We start from the raw sequence: 22,373 nt of genomic DNA on the forward strand, positions 1-22,373 counted from the left end.
TAAATATTGATGCTATTCATCTTGTTCCTGGTATAGCATTAAATACCTTTAGGATGGTTCAGTCTCTCCCATCAAATCTAGTTTTGAATTGCAAACATGGCCAACTGGGTACATTTAAAAAAATAAATGCAATTCTTTTGAAATGCTAAAGAGGTCTTATGTTAATGTCTTTTAAATTGATTCTGGTGGATCTCTGTTTACTTCTGGTGTTTAAAGCCCTGACATTAACTCCCTCACCTGTATCATTTTTTTTAATTCAATACTTTGTTTGCAGTACTAGACAGGTAATGCACACTCACACGCACACACACACACACACACACGCGCACACACACACACATAAATATATATATGTATATATATATAGCACACTGTGGTTCATCTAAACATACATATAAAGAAGTATCTGTCCTTTATTTGTTTGTATTTAACAATACAATATGTAGATGGTCTGGTTTTATTTTTTGTCATTTATTAATGGACCTTTTTATTAAGAGCAAACAGAGATAGAGAACTTTGTAGCCTATTGGAAAAAGCCAACTGCTCTAAAATAAATAAACCCAATTCATGTGAAACATTTTTATACAAAGGTGCAGGGTCGGACTGGGAGGTGCAGGACCCACTTGGGGCCTCAGGGGCCCCACACCCCCCAAAGTGCCCCTGCTGCATCCCCCGCAACCCCATACTCTGCCTGCCCTATGCTGCCTGTGTGTGCCATACTCTGCCTGCCCTATGCTGCCTGTGTGTGCCATACTCTGCCTGCCCTATGCTGCCTGTGTGTGCTATACTCTGCCTGCCCTATGCTGCCTGTGTGTGGCATACTCTGCCTGCCCTATGCTGCCTGTGTGTGCCATGCTCTGCCTGCCCTATGCTGCCTGTGTGTGCCATGCTCTGCCTGCCCTATGCTGCCTGTGTGTGCCATACTCTGCCTGCCCTGTGCTGTCTGTGTGTGCCATACTGTGCCTGCCCTATGCTGCCTGTGTGTACCATACTCTGCCTGGCCTATTCTGCCTGTGTTTGACATACTCTGCCTGCCCAAACCTGCCTGCTTGTGCCATACTCTGCCCTGCTGTATGCTGCATGCCCTATCCCAATGGGACAGCACTGTTCTAAACAATGAAATGACAAACAATATTGAAAATATTGTATATACAATATGAAAATGACACTGTCATAGTTTAGTTATATGAACACTTTTAGGGAGAAATTATGGTACAAACACTGGACTGTAGAAAAAATTCAGATTGCCACCATGCACTCATTTACATGAAACATTTAGACATTTTTGTGGGTTTACTAAGCAGTAGTATGTGAAAAAGCCTTAAACATGGCTGCTCTATTGTTTTGTAGGCATAAGAACTCATAAAGTTAGTCAGTGGACCCCATATACATGCCAACTCTGTCTCTAAGCTAACCATATTGGCCATGAATGTCCAGATTCACTATTTAGCAATTTGTAATTTAGCTCTTGTATGTTCAGAATACCTGGTTTTCACTCTGTCTTGACATTCTGCATAGGAAAATTACTTTTTGAGTATTGAGGAAATGTCATTTCTTGACTTGATATTTTAAGTAAATTAAAATCTGAAAATCCAAGGTTCAGTCTTTTCTGAGTACATGCAAGTAATCTGAGAACAAAAGAAATATGGACTAAAATGAGCTTTAAGGTTTAATAATGTTTTGTTGCTGTAACATTCTCTGTATTTCATCTGTAGGTAATAAACAGTTTAACAATTAATTAGTGGCATAAAAATTAAATTGACTTGACAAAGGTAAACTGGTCAGTCAAATTACGAAAAGCTTTGTCTTCAACCGTTGGTTAAATATATTCTTCAAAATGACATTACCAAGTGATTGGATAGTTAGATCAGTTGCAATATCGATGCAGTGATTTTACACTGTGTATTACAAATCCCAGATTCTTTAACTGCAGTCTAATGAAAGTTTAGAAAAAAAAAATAAAATCATTTTTTTATCAGTTGGTTTTAATAAGCAAAACTGTTTGACTAATTAAACATGTTCTAAAAGCAATGTAACCAGGCTGGTTTCTGGATCTTTAATTGGCACCTAGTTAAATAACCTAAGAACAGTCCTAAAACAGCCCCCCATAGACTAACACTGAAACTACATTGCAAGTGATTGTGTCAGTGCCATGCAATAGTTGTCTTTTTCATCTAAATGAATATGCCCCTATATCTAATGCATTTCTTTCAAATGTAGACAATAATTCAAGACAATATCCCACCTGACTACTGCAACTTGCTACTACCAGGTTCCCCAACTTTAAAACAGGTGAGAGAATGCACAGTTAAGCGAAAAAGACAACTTTTTTGTTAAAGTCGGCTTATCACTTAAGTATGCATGTGTGTAGACTGTAGTAGGAAGAAGGATTGCTAGCTCACATACACCCCAGGCTGGTACAGTTTTCTTCTAACAGGAGCACCGGCCGGGTGCTTCAGGTAAGCGATTACAATCACTGGGAGGTGCATTTTGGTACCCCCCAGAGATTTAGCCTTTCCTTCTCCTTTTTAAAAATACATACCCAGCTTGAATATATATGAGCATCCCTGCTGTACATCCTGGTTAGCAGTTGACTGAGTAAGAATCCTGTTACATACAGTAGAACTGGGCAACAAAGAAAATTGTTCTACTGGTTATATTATAGTGTAGCAGCCCTTCAAAATATAGCACCAACACCTTCTGTATGTTATTCCATAATGTGTCCCCTCACAATGCCATTTGCTTCAAACCAAACACTTCTGTACTGTCACTCATAACTTGTCTTACTGATGGCTGCATTTAAAAAATACTTAAATGAAGTCATTTGTTCCATACATATACATTCTAACTTTTTCTCTACTAGGTCTTCTAAAGTGACATAACATTCTTTCAGTATGCAGCAATAAAAATCTGTATGAAAGCAAAGATCCTATTGGTTAATATGGACATCTGCACTGGTATTGCTACTCAGATTCATGGCCATTCATGACAAGCTATGCACAAACATAATACAACAAAATTAAACTACATTAGACTCCCATAGCTGTATTTTGCAAGTTATGTGTAATAATTTATTTCTCTGCCATCTTCACAGTTATGACTACATTACTGATGCCACTACAAATGTGGGCAATATAACCAGTTTACACTTGGACAAATACAACTGCAATTACCAAATTCCATGTACAAATAAAAAACAAACGATAACAAATTATTATACAATATGACTTCTGATAAATTACAAAGTTTACATAGGAAGTATAGCTGCGTGTTTGCCAAAAAGAAGTATACAAAATGGGTTTGTTTTTGTATTAAGAGAATTATGTAGGTAGAAAAAAAAGTTAGAGAAATAAATCCAGTGTTTAACTTACATTAGGTGCATTGTAGTAAGAAAACAAATGGCTTCTTCTATTTCCATTTTCTTGAAAAAAAATGAATATCTGAGCACCCTCACAAGTATTGAAATTATAAAAAGAAAGCACTTAGATATGAAAATCAAGATGTAAAATCTCAGATACTTTTGCTTACAAAATGAGAAACTATAAACCATCACAAAATATATAAAAGTGCCACATTTAACGAGGCAATTGTAGTCTACCTTGTAGGGTAGCATACTACTTCACAGCCACAATCAAACGGTTGTGACTGATAGAAAGGCATTGTGTACTCTGTTTCCTTCAGGGGACTTTTCGCCATGTGTCATTAGTTCTTGGATTGTCATCCAATTGTCCAAAATTTTTTTGTTCCGTTTTTTCATCATTTTTTTATGACTTAGTTCAATAATGCTGACTTCCTTTTTGCTCTCACTGCCGCTTTGAGGGCTTTCTTTTAAACACTCCAACCTGCTACGCATCATGAATTCTCTTCTTCTCCTCTGTTCCTTAGCTCTCATAAGGTGCTGCTTCCTCTCCTCTTTGCTCCAGTAACGTCCCATTTTCATTTCACTCATTGTGTCATCATCAGTAGTCATACCACTACGCTCCTCTTTGATTTTTAAGGCACGCTCTTTTAGAAGTTTATCACGCACTGGCCTTTTTGTGATGTACCTTGTTCCATCACTTCTGATTTTGACTTTCCACTCCATCCTTGGCTCTGTTAACCTTTGTGTTTCCTTGCACATAGTTACAAGGTTTAACTGACTTTGTGTATATTCTACAGCAGAGTTTTGCTGGATAAGTTGCATGTAACTTTGATAATGTCTTGCATGAACTGGTAGATTTCCAAATTTATATTCAGAACTGTGGTAAGGTGAAAGGTAGTGTATTTCCTCTATGCTTTGATTTTTTTGCTCTGACAATCGACTGCATTGTAACTTTGTATCTTGAAACTCATTTATAATTCTCTGCCCACCAGCTGTAGATTTGGAGGGAGAATTTTCAATGCTGTTTATTCCAGATGAAAAATGATTTGTTACAATAGTGCTTCTGAGATTTTTTTTGTTAGTTATGCTAATGATTCTCTGAAGTGAGCTATCAGGAGATCTATCTATATTTAGAGGAGTACTCCTGCAGCTCTCAGCTGTGTTATATGCACTGGAGCTGTCCTTATCAGATCGTTCAAGATGGTCAGTGATATCACTAAGTTTTCCTGTTTGCAGGTTAATGCTGGTGCTACTGTTTCTCATTTCATCATCATGATTACCTTTTTGTTGCTTCCTGTTATTTTGGAGTTGATGTGCCTGCATAATGCTTTGGCATTCAAGTTCAATATTTCTCAGTTCTTCATTTAGAAGCTGTAGTTCATGCTCTACCCCACCATGTTCTGCCCTGCTACATTCAATGGTACTACTGGAATAATAAAGGTCATACTCCCCTCTATTTTGTATCCTGCACTTAAGTTCTAATAATTGGCGAAACCTTTCACAATCCTCATCTGGGTTGCCCAGAGAATCAGAATCAATGTATTCTCCAGAAATAAAACTTTCATTGCAGTGAAGTTCAATGCTTCCTAATGTTTCTTGGCTGGGCTCTAAATCTATTGGCATCAGGAAAGATGTGTTAGTTTGACATTCTGCTGTATTTTCCACCTCAGAACTCTCATCATTGCGTTGACTTTCATCGGTACGTCCCACTCCACTGTCTTTTTCATGGTTGTTAGATGAAGAGGTTGCTGTATCTGTCGTGCCATCTTCTTCTTCTCGTTTTTTTTGCTGAAGGAAAAAAATATTTTTTGAAATAGGTTTAAAATTACAGAAAGCTAAATATGTTCTAACAGACCATAGATATTTTTAATCAGAAAGATCTAAAATAGCAACAACCTCCAGCAGCATTATAGAAATGTTTGAACGCAATGCAGACAGAAAACAAAATCAAAATGTTTTGACAAGTTTAAATATGGGTTTATATTAATGTAGCTATAGAAAAGTGCAAACTCGCACATGCCTAATGAATCTAGGAAAACAATCTAAAGTTTCAAGCCAAAATATCTAAGGAATGCATTAACTTGAAGCTCTTAGTGGCAGGAATCATTTACATTTCCTAGAGCCACTCTCCACTTTCTTGCATTTGCAACAAGATTTTTTTATACAGTAAAACTGGCAAAACTCATGAGTTTCTACATCTGTTGCTCTGTAATATCAGGTGTGGTATTAGCACAGCTTATAGGATCCTTTTCAGGTGCACATTCCTCACTGGCTACCTCCTAGTAATCATAATAAACTTCACAATAGAACAGCACCGATTTTCATTTCCATTAAAGTGTGTATTGACAGCAGTCCGCTCAGCAATGTTTTGGTTGCCTAATAGTGCTTTATCAAGCTAGGTTGATAAAGGGCCATTTATCACCCAAAAGTAAAGAATCAGCATTTTCTCCCTTGGCACAGATACAACAAAAGAGAAAACTCCTGGTGTGACATGGTCCTTACTTGCTCTATTTCCTCTATACCTGCTGTCTTTGTCTTTTGCCTTCTTACCTAGACACCATGTTCCCATCACCATTGCTCGTAAGGGATGCTATTTGTTTACAACTTTAAAAAAAAGCTTTCATTGTTTGCAATTAGAACCAAACAATGTACCTATACTCTAACAAATTGCTATTTTTCCTTTTGCCAGTAAATGCTTGTGTTACACTTTCTAATGCCATCATCACAAATATGTTTGTGTTGTTTACTATTATTTTTTCTCAGCAATGTGCCTACCTAATTATTTGACACTTAAAGAACAGTAACACCAAAAAATGAAAGTTTTTTTTAAAGTAAATGAAATATAATGTACTGTTGCTCTGCACTGGTAAAACTGGTGTGTTTGCTACAGAAATGCTACTTTAGTTTTTATGAAGAAGCTGCTGTGTAGCCACGGAGACTGTCATTAAAGCTGGATAAAAGGAGAAAAGACACAGGTTACATAGCAGATAACAGATAACCTCTGTAGAATACAATAGTGTTTTATCTGTTATCTGCTATGTAACCTGTGCCTTTTCTCATTTGAATGGCTGCCCCCATGGCTACACATCAGCATTCTTTATATAAACTATAGTAGTGTTTCTGAGGCAAACACACCAGTTGTACCAGTATAGGGAAGCAATTGGAATTAGTTTTATACACTTTAACTTTTTGTTGTTACTTTTGCTCTAAGCTCAATATTTATCATTTCTTTTCAGAGTACTTTATGCTTAACACCCCCAGTACCTGGAACCTTTATTGTAAATTGCCTAGAGAAAACTGTCTAATTGGTTGTTCTTGATTAAAGCAATGCAGTTCAGCATTCCTGACCCATAAAACAATGTCCCTAAATGCCTATATACCATATATGTCTTTTTCGGTCAAAGACTGACTATTTGCCTTAGAAAAATGATAGATCTGCCATCACCAGCCAAAGTGACCAGATTGATTGGCTGGCAGTTTTTGATGGATGACACTATAACCAATTTTCTATATGGGCACCGGCTCATTTTTCTATGTCAATATTTTTTTAAACATCTGTTTTTATTAAACATATTGTGAAGAACAAATTTTATTATCTCCAGGATAGAAAGTATTTTTCTGCATTTCATCTGGTTTTGTGAAGTCTCCTCTCCTGTGGAAGAATGATATGAATATTTCCCCTTGTTTAGAAATTAACTGTTTATTTCTCACTAATGAAATTTATGAGAGTAATATTTTTATTCTTTTTTATCTTCCATATATAAGTTTTCATTTATTAGTTATTATTTACTGTGATATAAATTGTTATAAGTTGAAATATTTAAAGGGCACCTATCACCCTTATATTGTTTCCCCCACCAGAGGGAATATAGATAGAGCCTGCACTCCACACAGGGGAAAACAATAGTCAGCCATGTTGGGGCACACTGCACTGTGGATACAGTATTTAGTGCAGTGGTACAAGGGGTGATTTCAGGCGCTTTAAATCCTGGGTTTAAGTCAGCCAAAAAACAGAACATCAAACTCCAATATCAATCACCATGCATACAAACTGTCTAAAATTGCTTATGAGTAGTGATTTTTACCAGGAATGGATTCGCACTCCATCATTGGCAAATTGTTTAACAAAATTGTGCTGCAAAAATTTGAGATTGTGCAAAAATATGCCATGGGTTTCGCTGGGACAGATTCGCTCATCACTGCTTATGAGACAATAGTTGCCTGGAATTATAGCAGTTGCATTTCCTTATAGAAAAACTACCATACACTCACTTTCCTGCAAGTTGCTCTGGATGCCTACTCTTTCGTCATACACAATAATAGCTAAAATATGCTGTCATTTGATTTTAAGGTTTATTATCCAACATATTTCAGGCACTTGACACCATACTGTAAAAGTAACACTATCCTATAACACGCAAAATGTAAAGATAACCTTTGGGAATTATGGAGTTTTATAACAATGAGCATGGCAGTAATTTATTGCAAAATGGGTCTTACATTTCTTTAAGTGTATTACTCTATCATTGTTTCATTTCATTTCATGATTATATATATATAGGCACGTGACATGCACACACACACACACACACAAACACACATACACTCCTGCGTGTGTGATTTATGTGGGTTATTATGTCCCTTTTAAGATTAAACATGATTTGGCCTATTTACATGTAATTTAAAGAGTCTAAAATCATGGCCAAAATATGCATTGAACTGGCTATATTTGATGGGGTTATTTTTTTTTTTTACAAGCTTATAACCTGCTTACTGATGCCTAGTTTGAAATGAATGGATGATGGGCCAAATCACCAATCTGAAATGTCGTTCTCAATTAAGTATGTGTCAGTGAAGCCAAGTGAAACTATCTAAGACAGGGCATGTTTTTGTGTGTTTGTAGAAGACATTCTGTTTTGGCTTTATAAGAGAAAATGAGAATCCAGTAGCTGATGTGCCAGAGTCTAATCAGAAGGTAAGCTCTTTGTGGAGCTGAAGATTACAAGGTAGCCAGCTGGATTTGTTGATTAAGGATTAAGATCTGTGCCTACATCTTTCAGGTTCTCTGTCATAACCACTTTTTGTCAGCCATACATTTTTCTAACATGGAATGCTTGACTATCTTATAAAGGGTTGGCATATTAGTGAAAAAAATATCTCATGTAAGAAGCTTTATTGATTTCATCATTTTTCAGTTTACATGTAAGCATTAGGAGAGGGAAGAAAAACTCCTTCCCCACTGACCCCAGGATGATTCAGTTAAGAGTAAATAGGTCTATGTTATACCTGAAAATGTGATAAATATATATATATTTAATATCAGCAAAAGTGGTATCTAAACACCTCTAAAAGTCATTAAAGAGAAATCGTAACAGTATAAGACAAACAAGGATAAATATGTGTGTAAGATAATAACATACTGAAAAATTACTAAATGAATAGTTGAACATGACATTTTTATATATTTAAAGAGTACCTCTTCAGGGAAAAGTCTAAAAATGTTTAATTTGATGTTTAATAATTCATACCTGTTGCACTTCATTAGCTTTGTATTGCATTGCTTCATTATGTTGTTCTCCCAATTTTTGGTTGTTTAACTCCTCCAAGAATTCATTCCTTTCATCATCCATCCACCCTTCATCCAACTGTAAAGAATACATTAGTACATTATATTATATTATTAGTCATACGTAGTGCTGGTGTAAACCCTAATAGCAATGGCCGGCCAGATCCTTTCATCGTAATGATTCTTTTGAAAAACAGGCCTGTTATACTTTTCTTTACACCAGAAAATGAATGATAATATATGCAGCACTGGTGCTTTTCATCCAGCTCTTAAACAAATGGGCTTACTTGTCTCTAATCTCTTACATCTCTCCTCATCATTTTCTTCAAACCAAATACGTTCATGTAAACAGCTATGTGCCCAGTACACACAAAGCCCAAGCAAAACACATGTTGGGACTGTGAATATAGCCAGGTGCTGAGCAGTCTTCTTATAGGAATCATTATTTAGATATTTGGTAGATTATAAATTTCATTTGGTACTTTGATTACCCTTGGGAATTTAGGAACAGATCAGGCGAATTGATTTGTTGAAACATATTTTTTTCATTTTTTAAGCATTTTCAGTGGCTGCATTGAGCACTAAAACAGTCTCTTTATTTCTATTTTGTAATAAATGCAGCCCTTGCCAGCATGTTACTATGCACTATTGGTACCAAGATAAGAAACATCAGAACAGTTGGGACATGATAAACTGGGATAAAATTAGCTTAAAGCATAGACTGTGAAACTGAATGAAAAGCTCTTCTCACTCTGTGATGAAACAGAGCTGGATGTACCAAAAGAAGTTATTATTCTCCATTTCCTTTCCTTTAGGGATCATTTTAGCATTAATCACAAAGAAACTGTGGAGAAATGGCTTTTCTGTGCAGCTAATTAAAGGCAGTAAAGATTGCTCTGTCATAGTGAAAAATCCCTTGTTCAGAAATATCTGTGCTCATCGAATCTGGCAGTTTACTTGACTGCTCTAAGAAGTCTGTTTAATGATTTCTGGAAAGTCACCAAGATAAGAAGGTAAAAGCTGAAAAATGACCTTAGAATATACTGTATCCTCTTATCACTTTACTACTGAGATCATAGCAGAAAAAAATGTCATATTGAAAAAAAAAAAAAAAAATCAACCATGCCAGCTGTCAAAAGGCACTAGACATTTTACAGAAAGCATCACATCCCTTGGCATGAGAAGTTCTTCCTACACATGTGGGGCAGCTCATTTATTACCTTTTTCTGAAAAAAAGGTGAATTTTGAAACCTTTTTGAAAAAAAACAGCTGGGATTTAAAATGAAATCAAAGATTTGCCATTCATATCTTTACATAAAAAATGAAAACATGGTTGGAAAAATTGGGTGAAGTAAAAATGATCCTTGTGCAAAAACAGAGGCTTAGTTAAGTAAAGCTATATCTACATAAAACAAGTATGACATTGTGACTGATCTAGTTCACCTCTACATTACACTTGCTCCTTGTTTGGTACCCAGCAAGAAAAAGATAATAGCAGGCTAAAGTCCTGGGTTCATTTTATATAGATTTATAAAATAATAGTGCAGCAGAGAGGATGTGCAGCTTAGGCATAGTTGTGACATGATTAATGAATAGAAGATTAATGGAAACAATATGTTTTTTTTTTTGTTGTCTTCTATTTACCAGTCTATGGACCGTACAAATTACAATTACTCAAAAGGGTATGTGTGTTCAACACTTTCCTAGCACAGCTTGTAATAAAATATGTTCTGTTTGTCGTGGCATATCAAACCATGCTGCTGTCGATCCAGTAGGAGAGGGAATCTGCCACCAGACTTGCTGCAGTTGTCTGGCAATGTTGCTGTCTATGTGAGATTTGAACTGAAATCGATATAAATGCCAAGGCAGCATTGTGAGTTATGTCTGTATATCTTCCCAAATGAAACAGCCACCTCACCATCTAGTAGCTATATACTAATTATACACAAAAATAAGCATATATTATTCTTTATTTATATATATATATATGCCGACATATTCTCCAGCAATTCTCCTAAAATAATACACACTCACTGCCCAGTGAAGCTTATAATCTAAAGTTCCTATCAAATTCAAACCAAACTGTCAATTGTAACAGGAGTCAATAAATCTACATATATGTTTTTGGAGAAAACTCACACAGACTCCTTGGCTGGAATAAACCCAGGACCCAAGCATTGCAAGGCAGCAATGCTAATTACTGGGCCACCTTGCTTCTATATTATACAACAAAGTAAATGATTCCATATCAGAATAGTGCAATGTAATGATGGAATTATTAACTTTTATTAGCAACTGGAATGTAGAAAGCCTTAGGTTTGCTAACATCACAGAACATAGAACATGAGAGTCACATATATACAGCAGCACACTACTTTTTATATTGATTTATTCAGTACGCTGCCACCAAGTGGCAAAATGTCACTAAGAGGTAAAGCACCTCCTTTATGGATTGGGCAGGCTGCAAAGAGCAAAAATGGGTGGAAATCACCATGGGTTTGGCACTTGGCACTGAGCAATGCCATTGATATGCTTTCTGTATGACTCCAGCTCTGCCTGCATTCCGGAGCACTGTAGGGCACAACCCTTCCCACCTTCTACCCAGCCCTTGGGGGTCATTTACATTTGCACTGTGCTACAGTGCTTGTTGAATAAGAACTAAGGGTTGCTATTTTGAGCCCCAGTCTTCTAGGACTTTTTTCAGGATACACAATAGGAATTGCTATTCTAATATTTTGTAGCCACATCTGTACTTGATGAAAGCCATCTAATACAAAAACAACAACATTGTACAGCATAGCATAGACAATACCATTGTCTCTATATTTTAGGTCATGATGACAAAGAATATTCTTGTTCACTAACCTGTAACTCTGGTCTCGCAACCAGCAGAGTGATTCTCTTGCATTCATCACTGGAGAGTAATGCCACAGCCTCCTCTCTGTTCTGGATATCTTGGCCATTAATCTGAAAAAATAAATGAAATGGGCACATTAGTTGCCATATCCGCAAGGCAAAACACAATAAAGGGCAAATATCAACTCATTTGTGCTAAATGTATGGACAGTGAAAGTTACACAGAGGACTCATCCTCAGCCCTCGGTTGTAAATGCCTTCGCTCAATTATGCGCTTACTATAAGAACAGTATTGATCTGTGAAGGATGGTGAACATCAGAGGAAGCAGTTATGTTCATAAACGTCTAACCTGCGCCCCAGTAACATACATCTAGCAACACAATTAACTAGCTTCTGACAGGTGACGTTCATCTTTCTCTGTTCAGAGTAATGGAACTGTCACTTTGAGATAATAGTGCTGGTGGAAGGAAGAATGGCAGCGGTATAGCTAAAATCAGTTATAGAATAGAGGTGTAGTCAGCCAAATTAGGGAGCAACGGTATTATCTCTCACAAGACAATAATTATTAGCACACTACTGAGGGTGATTTAGCCTAATTGCTTTACAATTTCTCTAAAATTCCTACTTATACTCATGTGTAACCAAACAGAAATGCCTCCCCCAAATTTCAGAAAGGTAGTGGGTAGTACTGGATGTAGATAAGAGTGAAGTGAAAAGGAAGGGGCTTGAAACTAGAGAAACAGCTATGAAACCTAGGTTTAGCGATCTGGGATATTCTTCTGCCAGGCTACATTGGTTATTAATCCCCAAGCAGTCTTGGAACACTTTCTGTTAACCAAGCCAGCCAGATAAGTTAAAATAAATTAACTAAATCTTTCTTCTTTTAAGAATGTTAGCAAAGCTGTTAATACATTTGGAACTGTTGGGAAAAAGCTAGAAAACGTGTTGAAACATTTGTGAACCTGCCTGTATGTTTTGATCATATTTGTCTTCATTGGAAAGTGTGTGACAAAGTATTAAGTTTTCATTCTTTTTCTGATTTTAATCTGTTTTCCTTCTATCTGGCACTTCTGGTCAGTGAAATGCACAGGAATAATGACAGGTAAACAATGAATTGTTAGTGCTCAAGTGTTCAAGTCGGTATATTGGCAATCAAGTATCTTCTAATTTAGAAAATCTGTGCACGTCTATTCAAATAGAAGGATATTCCATGCTGAGATGACTCTCCACGATATGACCCAATGCAGAGGAACCATAATTCATGAATACAAAGGTCTAGGGATCAAGTACTGTACATGATGAAATGGTTGTCCTTTATTTCATACAGAAAAGGGTCCAATTATCATAATGAACATCCCAAGAGTTTAGTTAGAATCATCTTCTAACTGTGAAAAAGTTCTCTACATGCATCATTACTGTAATTACAACCACTGCATTGTAAGGGCCATTTATTTTCAGCTTCTATCTTGTCAGTGCAGTTTGGTATCTTCATTTTTTGTATCTGTTTTTTATGTTGAAGATCTGCTCCCTCCATTAATGTGCTTGAGTGGAGTGTGTGTAATTTCAAATGAATGTTAAAATTTTGAATACACACTTATGTAGCTGCTAGAAAATACATTCTGTTCAGATGTCCTTGTTTGCTATGATATGCACAGGTGAAAAATGAAGTGCTGTAAACTCCCCAAAATGTAACAGGAACTGTAGGAAAATGTTTGTCTATTGGATTCTCTAAATAGTTGGCAAACACCCAAAGTTTAATATTTAGGATGGCAAATTATTTGCTTTGTAGTGGGAATGCTCACGCCAGTCATAAACATTTATATGCTAGCCAGCAATAGCATGAGGCCAGTTTACTGCAACTGTGAAACAAACTTTGCATGCTTTGCAGACTGACTGAATAGGAGATTACAAAAGTCTAATGGTAAAAGTAAAGTAAAGATGCTGACAAAGGAAAGGAGGAAGGAATTAAATGAGGAAAGAGTTTGAGAATATAGAAGAGCTTGAGGCAAATCTAGTGATATTTGTTGTATATAGTTGTATTCTACTGTATGCTATATGGGAAACACAGTACGTATGAATAACACTACCCTTTTCAAACTTAAACTCAGTTTTGCCAGTATCATGGGCAGAAGCAAAAAATGAGGACAAAATAGTCTAGAATTGGGCTACCAAGACCTGAAGGGATTAAGTCTCAGACTAAGGTCATAGTGGGGAGATGGGGGAATGAGTACCTTGGGTTACCAGGAGAACACAGCAGGATCGAGTCAGTGCATGATTGTCAGGATGGAGAACAGCATCCCACTCACCCTAAAATGGGTAGGTGAAAAGGAAGGGGAATTTGGTGGTGTTTGGGAGTTTGGCTTCTCCTGATGGGGTTTTGGATAAGTCACAGCTTGGGGGTTGTGAAGCCTACTTATGCCTTTTCTTTGCCCACCTTAGCACAACAGCTGGGTGGCTGACATGGCAGATTGGCCCATTCACTCCAGTGGAGTAGGCAAGCATTCCTGGGGAGTATTGATCATCATTGATTATTAAACTATTTGTAACTAGTCAGTTTGATTACACTGTTAATAAAACTGTGGCTTTTCCACATCCATCCTTGACTGTTGTGTGTATTTTTTTGGGGTGAATAGGGAAAATGCCAAGTGTTCACTAAGGGGTCCAGATGACCACATGCCTTGATGCTGCCCTGATCATAAACAATGAACAAGTCAACTGATAAAAGTAAATTAAGCATAAAGAGGAAATGAAGAGTATATATGAATATATATTTATATAGAATATAATGGTGAGACCTAAGAAAGCACAAAGCTATGGTAACCAAAACCTTTCCATTTAGTCAGTTCTCTTCTTAATTCATATACTGTACATCTGACAAATGTTAGAGAGGTTAGGCTAGCTGTCTGTTCTTGCCTGAATGAGTGATTACATTTCTGCTGTTTCTATCACCGCATTAGAGCAATGTCTCCAATCACTGTTTCTGGCCATGCTATTCTATCTCTACAGACTTTCACACTTTGTGCCACACAGGCAGATGGATAAATATAGCTAAGCTTTAAAACTTGTGTTATTTAAGATCAGCTTTGGAGCAGACAGCTATCTTACAGTTCCACTTGCTCTCAAAAGATTACTGATTCTCAAATCTGATACCAGCTCAAGAATACAATTGAATTTTGCCAAGGAATTATTATGTAGGGGAAAAGTATAGAACTGTCACCTATTCAATGAATACATTCAAAATTGACATTCTCTTACACCCAACATAAGTATACCAGGTTTCTTAGGATGGGGATTCTTCTTTAAAAGATACAATTCCTTTGTTCATTAACTTTGCCTCCACATTGCAGTAAATAAAAACCATGTTCCAGCTTACTAAAACTGCAAATCCAAACATCATTGTATTACAAGTTCAAGTATTTTGTATAAACAATACAAGGTAACATTTTTGTATAAACAAAAATTGAAAAACAAAAAAATTCTGAGCCTACAAATCAACTAGTGCTTAGCCAGTAAGAAAGGCAGCATGGAGAAACAATATGAGTTACTAATTTGCACATTCAGGGGCAATTGCCAAGACAGTAGAGGTGAGAGAATCAGCAGAAATTCCAATCTCAAATCAATTTGCCTAAATCAAAGCTGTGAAAAGAAGGACATGAATCTCAGCTTACGATAAGTACCAATTCAAATTCATTTGCAGATAGTCTGGAAGGCTGGCAGTTACAATGAACCATTCCACAATCTGAATGTATAGAAACTGTTTGCATACCTATAAGTAACACAGATCCACCTTGCTGTACATGTGGCATATGAAAGATTACACACATATGTGCATAGTTAAGGGATCTGCATGCAGTATGATTCCTGTACCCTATGCATTCAGTGAAAACTTTTTGCATATCATATAGTGGCTTGATTGGGAAGTAATCTGAGAGTAATCTTGTTACAGACCTGCATGAGTTATAATGTCATATTAAAAATAAAGGAATTACGCCACCCAAAGGTGGAGCAAAGGCAGAAAAATGATCTACCAGACCTAACCTGCAGATCTGTTGGCCAGCACCATGTTAGCTATCTACTCTATCTGTTACCCTATTTTTTTGCAGGAAGCCAATGTACTACAGGCTCTACCTTTCGTTCTCTTTGTATGTGCTAGCACTGAATATGATTTGCTGGAGAATGTAACGGTATTCCACGAATGGAACAGAAGATGTATATGCTATTTGCTTTCTAAATGCAGTAATAAAAGTTTTTTTAGTACCATTTGCCATTTAAAACATCTTAGCTACAGTATATTATAGAAATATCAGTTGTTGATATGGGTTTATCAAAGACATACTTGTAAAATTCTGTCTCCTTCTCTGATACGCCCATCTCTTGCTGCAGTACCATTTGGATCAACCTACATGATAAAATAGACAAAACATATAGTAAGGAAGGAGAGAAATGTGTGATCTAAGCAACATTTTTTTCATTCAACAGTTATTACAGGTATAGTAACGTTAATAAAAATGGCAGCTATTTACATGAGTTATAAGTCACTAACAAAGTTTCTTCATGGGGTAATGCTATCTATTACCCTTTGCTTCATTCTAAACCATTTATTTAACATTGTCTTGCCAAGAGAATCGATTGGCTGATGTTGTTTGAATACAAAGTCTAGGAACATTTAGGAAGTTGCAGTTTCTTAAGATTAGTTATAGGGAGGGCTTGGGGTGGCTTATTAAACAGTTTTTATCCAGGAAAACCCCGTTAGCTGCAGCATTTGGTATTTGGCTATATATTTTATGAAACATTTAGATGGTATATTTAGTTTAATATGGGATTATTGCCAAAATGTAAATGCTATTTATTTGTATATGCCAGGTTAAAAACACAATCCACAACTGTACAAAAAATGTTTATTGTAGTTATATAATTGACATAATAGTAAAGCCAAAATTATTTTTTTTTGTCAGTTTACCTTTCTGGATGTTGTGCCATTTCATAACCGAGATAAGAAAGTGTAATAAATTCAATCATTTTATTACATTCCCTACCTTTGAATAACTTAGGTAATTAATACTAATAATAAGAATAATGCTAATAAAGCTTCTAGATTGTAACTCTCAAATGTGTATAAGAAAATAAAATGCAACTAAATATCTATCCTGTTGCTGGAAAACACTTAGGGGCCCATTTACTTACTCACGAACGGGCCAAATGCGTTCCGATTGCGTTTTTTTCGTAATGAACGGTATTTTGCGATTTTTCGGATAATTGTCGCGACTTTTTCGTTGCCATTCCGAATGTTGTGCAAATCAGACGATTTTTTCATAGCGTTAATACTTGCGCGAAAAGTCGCGACTTTTTCGCAGCTTTCACGCCGAGTACGAAAGATTCAGGATTCATTCAAGCTTCAGTATGGTGACTTTTCTTGGGCCAGGTTGGAGCTGCAGGGTGCCATTGAGTCCTATGGGAGGCTTCCGAAATCATGCTAAGTCTGAAAGTTTCGCCCGCCGCTTACGAGCGCTCAATACGAAAAAGTCGCGTCAAGATACAAGCGCATCGTAATGGCTACGAAAAACTCGCGCTTTTTCTCGCAAATCGTATTGGTAACGAAAAAGTCGCGTCAATTTCCGCAAAGTCGTAAAGGCGCCGAAAATTCGCAAAAAATACGAAAAAGTCTCAAAATGTTTGTTTTCCAATCGGAATTTTCCCAATTCGGATTCAAATTCGTGTCTTAGTAAATGTGCCCCTTAATATGTAGCAAAACATCAGAGTGTATGCTGGAAGAGGATTTTGTCTATAGCACATGTAAACATATTTATCAGGCAGAATAGAAAAATGGCAGTTGATTTACAGTAGATTGTAAGCTACTGATCTATTTAGTAAAGCTGTAAGGGTAGAGTTGACCTGCAGCTTGAAAAGTTTCTCTAAGATTTATCAAAAACTGCCACATCCTTCTGTGTTCTATTGGCACACTAGAACAACTGGCTTTGAGAACTATTTTGTTCTTATAATTACTAAACATGTAGCTTCATTAATCTCATGTTTCATTGCAATATAAATTCCTTTTTAAACTCATCCAAGAGAGCAAAGCTACTGCATTTATTATTTTATGGCTGGTCTTATGATACCTGAAAGATACTGCTAATGACATCCAAAGCAGATAGTTGCTTATTCAGCCACAATATATCTGCAAAGAGGTCAGCAGTGATGTCTAGATACTTTGGCTGTATACACACCATTTAGTTTGATATAAAAAAGATAACTGTCTCTTTAGTTTGACCCTTAAGGTGGCCATACACATATATAAGCACGAAAGATCGTTCCCACCCTCCACTGATGTTCAGGGCTGAATCGTCAGATATGGAGGTAGAAACAATAGGAATTCTATCTCCTTCTGCCGATTCAGCTCTGAATGTAGATTTTGCTTGGGTGCCTCCAATGGCGCCCGATCAAATTCTTTTAACGAGTCAACTGATATCCACAGCCTTTGGCGATATCTGCCACCTCTGCGAGCCGCCATACACGCACCGTGTAGTATGTGCTAATGCTTCTCATCAATCAAATTAAAATCGATGGGACATTTGAATAAAAGTCATAATAAAAGTTGTGATAGTGCTATCAGTACTAGACTATTAGTATTATTATTGTCAGTTAATCTTAATACTTAATTACATCCCTATGCATACTTTCCTATGTGAGACCTCCATATTGTTATTCCAATTTAAATAATTTTGTTTCACCTTGACCTTTTTCTTTCTTTCTCAATGTGGCTCTTCATTATGTTTAAGTCAGGGCATTTCTCCTTACCTCACTGACATAGATTCCAGTATCTTCTTCGTCATCTGTTCTATAGCAGACGGTAAGGCCCAGTCTATCCTGACTGTTAATACGGCACAGCTCAATCTCCTAGAGCAGAATCAACAACAGCACAATTCAATTAGGTTATAAAATGCAAAGATATCTAGTATCTGATTATATTTATAAAACTTTTTAGATTGAACCAAACAAATTTGTTGTTGCAAAAATGACAATGAAACAATTATGGTACAAAGCAATATTGCATTATATTTTGAAAAATGCACCAACATAAGCCTTGATAAAGAACAATGGAGAATCAAAGTATGCAATTATTCATGGCAATGCTAATGTAAATATATTACAACAAAAGGTGCTGAGGTCTGTTATTTCTCCTGTTACAGTCATGCATAACTAACTGTGATAGGAAAACATTTGCCCTGCAACTGAGTGAATGAAGCATGGAATAGAATAGTGGCAAAGCAGGTTTCCATAGCAGCCAGATTGCACTATATGCTATTCCAAATCCTCTTCACAATTCTTACAGATACACTCAAGTGTGCCTAGACTTGTCTCTGAAAAGTAAATGCCAATTTGGGCCATAGAGTACATTGCTCTTTACAGAGTTCTTTGCTAATGTTCCAAGATGTTCTTAATGCAGTAGAAGCTATAGTAGCACACAGAAAGCTCTAAAATAAAATCCATTTAGTTTTGTAGCTGGTTCTTTTTTACTCTCTTGAGTAGAATCAGTGTACTTATGGCAAATAATGCTTGTAAAATAACTACATGGTGTAAATAAATTAGCATTATATTATTACATTACATTTCTAGTTAAGGATACTGGGAGTGGTAAAATTAGGTTTTGTTTTTCAATTTGTTGTGATTTCCAGATTATTTAATATTTTATTCAACACATCTCTCCCTTTGGAATGTAATCTGTTATCTGGTTGCCACAGTAAGTAATAGACGAGGTCCTATATTTTATTACAAGTACAGATATGGAATCAGTTATCCAGAAAGCTCCCTATTAAGGTAAGGCCATATACCATAGACCCTATTGTAATCAAATTATTAAAATTTTTAAAACATATTTCCACCAGAGAAATCAGCATACTGTACTTCAGATTTTTAGGCCAAAAATCCTCTAACAATAGGTTCATCTTTAGGAAACCATATATTTTTGGAAAGTACATATAAGGAATCCAAAATGGGTAAATATGGCTTTCTATTCAAAACTACTAAACCACAAAGCTTTCCTTCATTTGGGGTCTCGAAATGCCAGCATGAATTTCAAGTAGGAACATTCACACAATCTCAGGCTGGTGTATTTGAAGGCTCGTGGGAAGAAGTGAAGCAAGGGCCCACCCCTTGGAATACTCTGCCACAAGCTCTACAAATCTATTGCCACTGATTACCAATCAATAGCAATTGGGCTCACCCATCAACGTGCCCAGCGAGTGGGGACCAGGGTCCACCAGTGTTTTTACAGTGCCCTGTTGGGCCAGTCCAACCTAGAATTAATAGTAACCAAATATCCCACTTTGGGTGCCAGTGCTCAGGTGCTGCTTGCTAATCACCAAGATGATTGCTGGCAACAGAGCTGACACGACTAATAGTGGTGGTCAATGCTGTCAAGCAGCTTTATAGCTCTGAACATGCTATGGGGGCACAGATAAGTCAGGAAGTGTCAGTGAAGTGATTGAAAAGGGGGAACTGCTGCTAAAACTAAATATTTATAACATAAATCCCTATTAATGAATCTTGGTTAGTGATTCCAACCAAAAACTATTCATCTGTTGATAAACTTGGGCTGATAAATTCTGTTATCTGTAGCAGTAACAAACCAACCAGCAGGCAGTAATTTTGCCCTAAGTTTTATGTTTAATTTAATGTTTTCTTTCCATAAAATAGGAGGTACATCTAATACCTTAAGAAAAATATATCCATGATCCTTGCAGCTTGTAGTTACACATATACTGTAGTGGCAATATTTCTGCATCCATCAACACATTTTGATAACTCTTCTATTTTTAAATAGAACACTGTTAAATATGTTTTCATTTTACATGGATCATCCAATGTGCTGTGTCATGGTGAGTCTGTAATGTCAAAAGAAAGTTGCCTCATCTGTATATAAATGTCCCCTATCTCATCAGTTCAACTGGTCATTCATAAGTAATTCTAGAAAACATATCTTGCTTTTTTAAAGTGGAACCGAACATATTTAAAACTATAACTTTGCTCTTATATATTACATTTTTGATCATTTTTATTCTGTGAACTGTTACATTTTGGTATTACTTAATTTATCATACAATGACCTTATAGAGAAATGTATTTCAAGAGATTACTGATGACATTCATCTAAGAGAAGCCAAGGCCTTAAAAAAAGGGTCTGAAAAAAACAGTAAACAAGTGGATTGCAATCACAAACAAAATTGAATTCCCAACTGTCTGCTCACTTATCAGTGAAGGCAGACTGAGAATGCCATGACTTTTCAGAGAGGAAAAAGAGGGGACAAATCAGAATTGATGTCAGACTCGCCTAAAGAGATATGGTTGATAGTTTATAAAAAAGCATTTGTGTTTATCAATTCCATGTGCTAGATGAAGATAATGTGCCAGGTTAGTGGGACTTCAGTATGTATTATTTTTCAATCTTTTTCTCTATTGGTATATCAGATAATGAGCTTTTGCAATGGTAAATGTAGCTCTTAAGATGACAGGAAAAATGGAATGAAATGAACTTTTTTTATGTAAACATCAAATCCATAGACTTTTAAGGATTGGATCCATGTGATATATATATATATATATATATATATATATATCAGAATCCTTTAACTTAATGGGGTGATTTTGTCCACAGTAGAAAGAAATAGGTAAAAATTACCCACATTTTGACATTAGTCAAAAGTCAAATTGCAAAGTGTACAAATCTCAAGGTTAAAAATTAAGCCAAATTAGATCACTTTATCCACTGTCCAGACTACCTAACCAGTGGTGTAACTATAAAGGAAGCAGACCCTGTAGTTGCGCAGGGGGGTCCGGACTGCTTAGTCTGCATCCTCTATAGTTTTATAAACTGTAGAATCTGGCGCACTCCTCACTAACGTCATCCGCTCTGCATCCTACCTCCTTCTATCTAAAAAGCAAGCAGGTTTGAGTTTGGGGGGGATTGGGGAGGGCATGTGGCCAGTTATGGGGGTGGCTAGGTTCCTGTCGCTGTGTGTGCCAGGGCCCTCTGCAGATTATTTTGTGGGGGGGGGGTCTGTCGTGGCTTAGCTACATCACTGTACCTAACCACTGCCAAACACAAGCCCAATGGGAAATACAGGTATAAATCTTTGAGACTCTTTTAACTGAGATATATCTAGATTGCATTCTTAGCTCTTTTTGAGCTTCCCATATTTTAAAATTAAGATGGCAACACAAGGTAAGAACTGTGCTAAATGGCCAGAACATTGGCAATGTGACAATGATTAAATGACATGTAGGCCCATACAATTCTGCCCTCTCAAAGGACTGGTCTTTCCACTTGGTTGTATCTGAACAAGCCCCAATAGTTAGCTTGTCAGGCTTTTTTGGTTCAACATGGGCAGTATGGATCATGTGTCAGAGTCAGATTGTCCAACCAGGGAGAGAGGCAAAAAGGACCCCTTTTTATCTTGGGTATTTTCAAGATAGGCAATTCTGCATTTGTTTGCTGTTGGATCACAAAAGTATAAAAAGGTTCATTACATTTTTCCAAAGTAAGTAAACCTAATTGAATCAAAATGTGTAGGGAGCATGAAGACTAATGATTT

The 22,373-nt window shown here is 36.5% G+C and overlaps 1 protein-coding gene across 1 annotated transcript in view; it reads right to left on the bottom strand.

Annotated features, from left to right (window-relative positions):
* Positions 1-3,046: 3,046 nt before the first annotated feature.
* pdzrn4 (PDZ domain containing ring finger 4) overlaps positions 3,047-22,373 on the bottom strand; it is a 64,606-nt gene continuing 45,279 nt past the window's right edge. The window contains exons 4-8 of the mRNA XM_002932810.5: positions 18,580-18,678; positions 16,121-16,183; positions 11,793-11,894; positions 8,890-9,006; positions 3,047-5,149 (exon numbers count right to left, since the gene is read on the bottom strand). Of these exons, the coding sequence (XP_002932856.1) occupies positions 3,632-5,149; positions 8,890-9,006; positions 11,793-11,894; positions 16,121-16,183; positions 18,580-18,678 (1,899 nt within the window). The 3' untranslated portion in view covers positions 3,047-3,631. The remainder of the gene's footprint in view (positions 5,150-8,889; positions 9,007-11,792; positions 11,895-16,120; positions 16,184-18,579; positions 18,679-22,373) is intronic.

The sequence above is a fragment of the Xenopus tropicalis genome, chromosome 3, assembly GCF_000004195.4.
Source record: "Xenopus tropicalis strain Nigerian chromosome 3, UCB_Xtro_10.0, whole genome shotgun sequence".
Lineage (NCBI taxonomy): Eukaryota > Metazoa > Chordata > Amphibia > Anura > Pipidae > Xenopus > Xenopus tropicalis.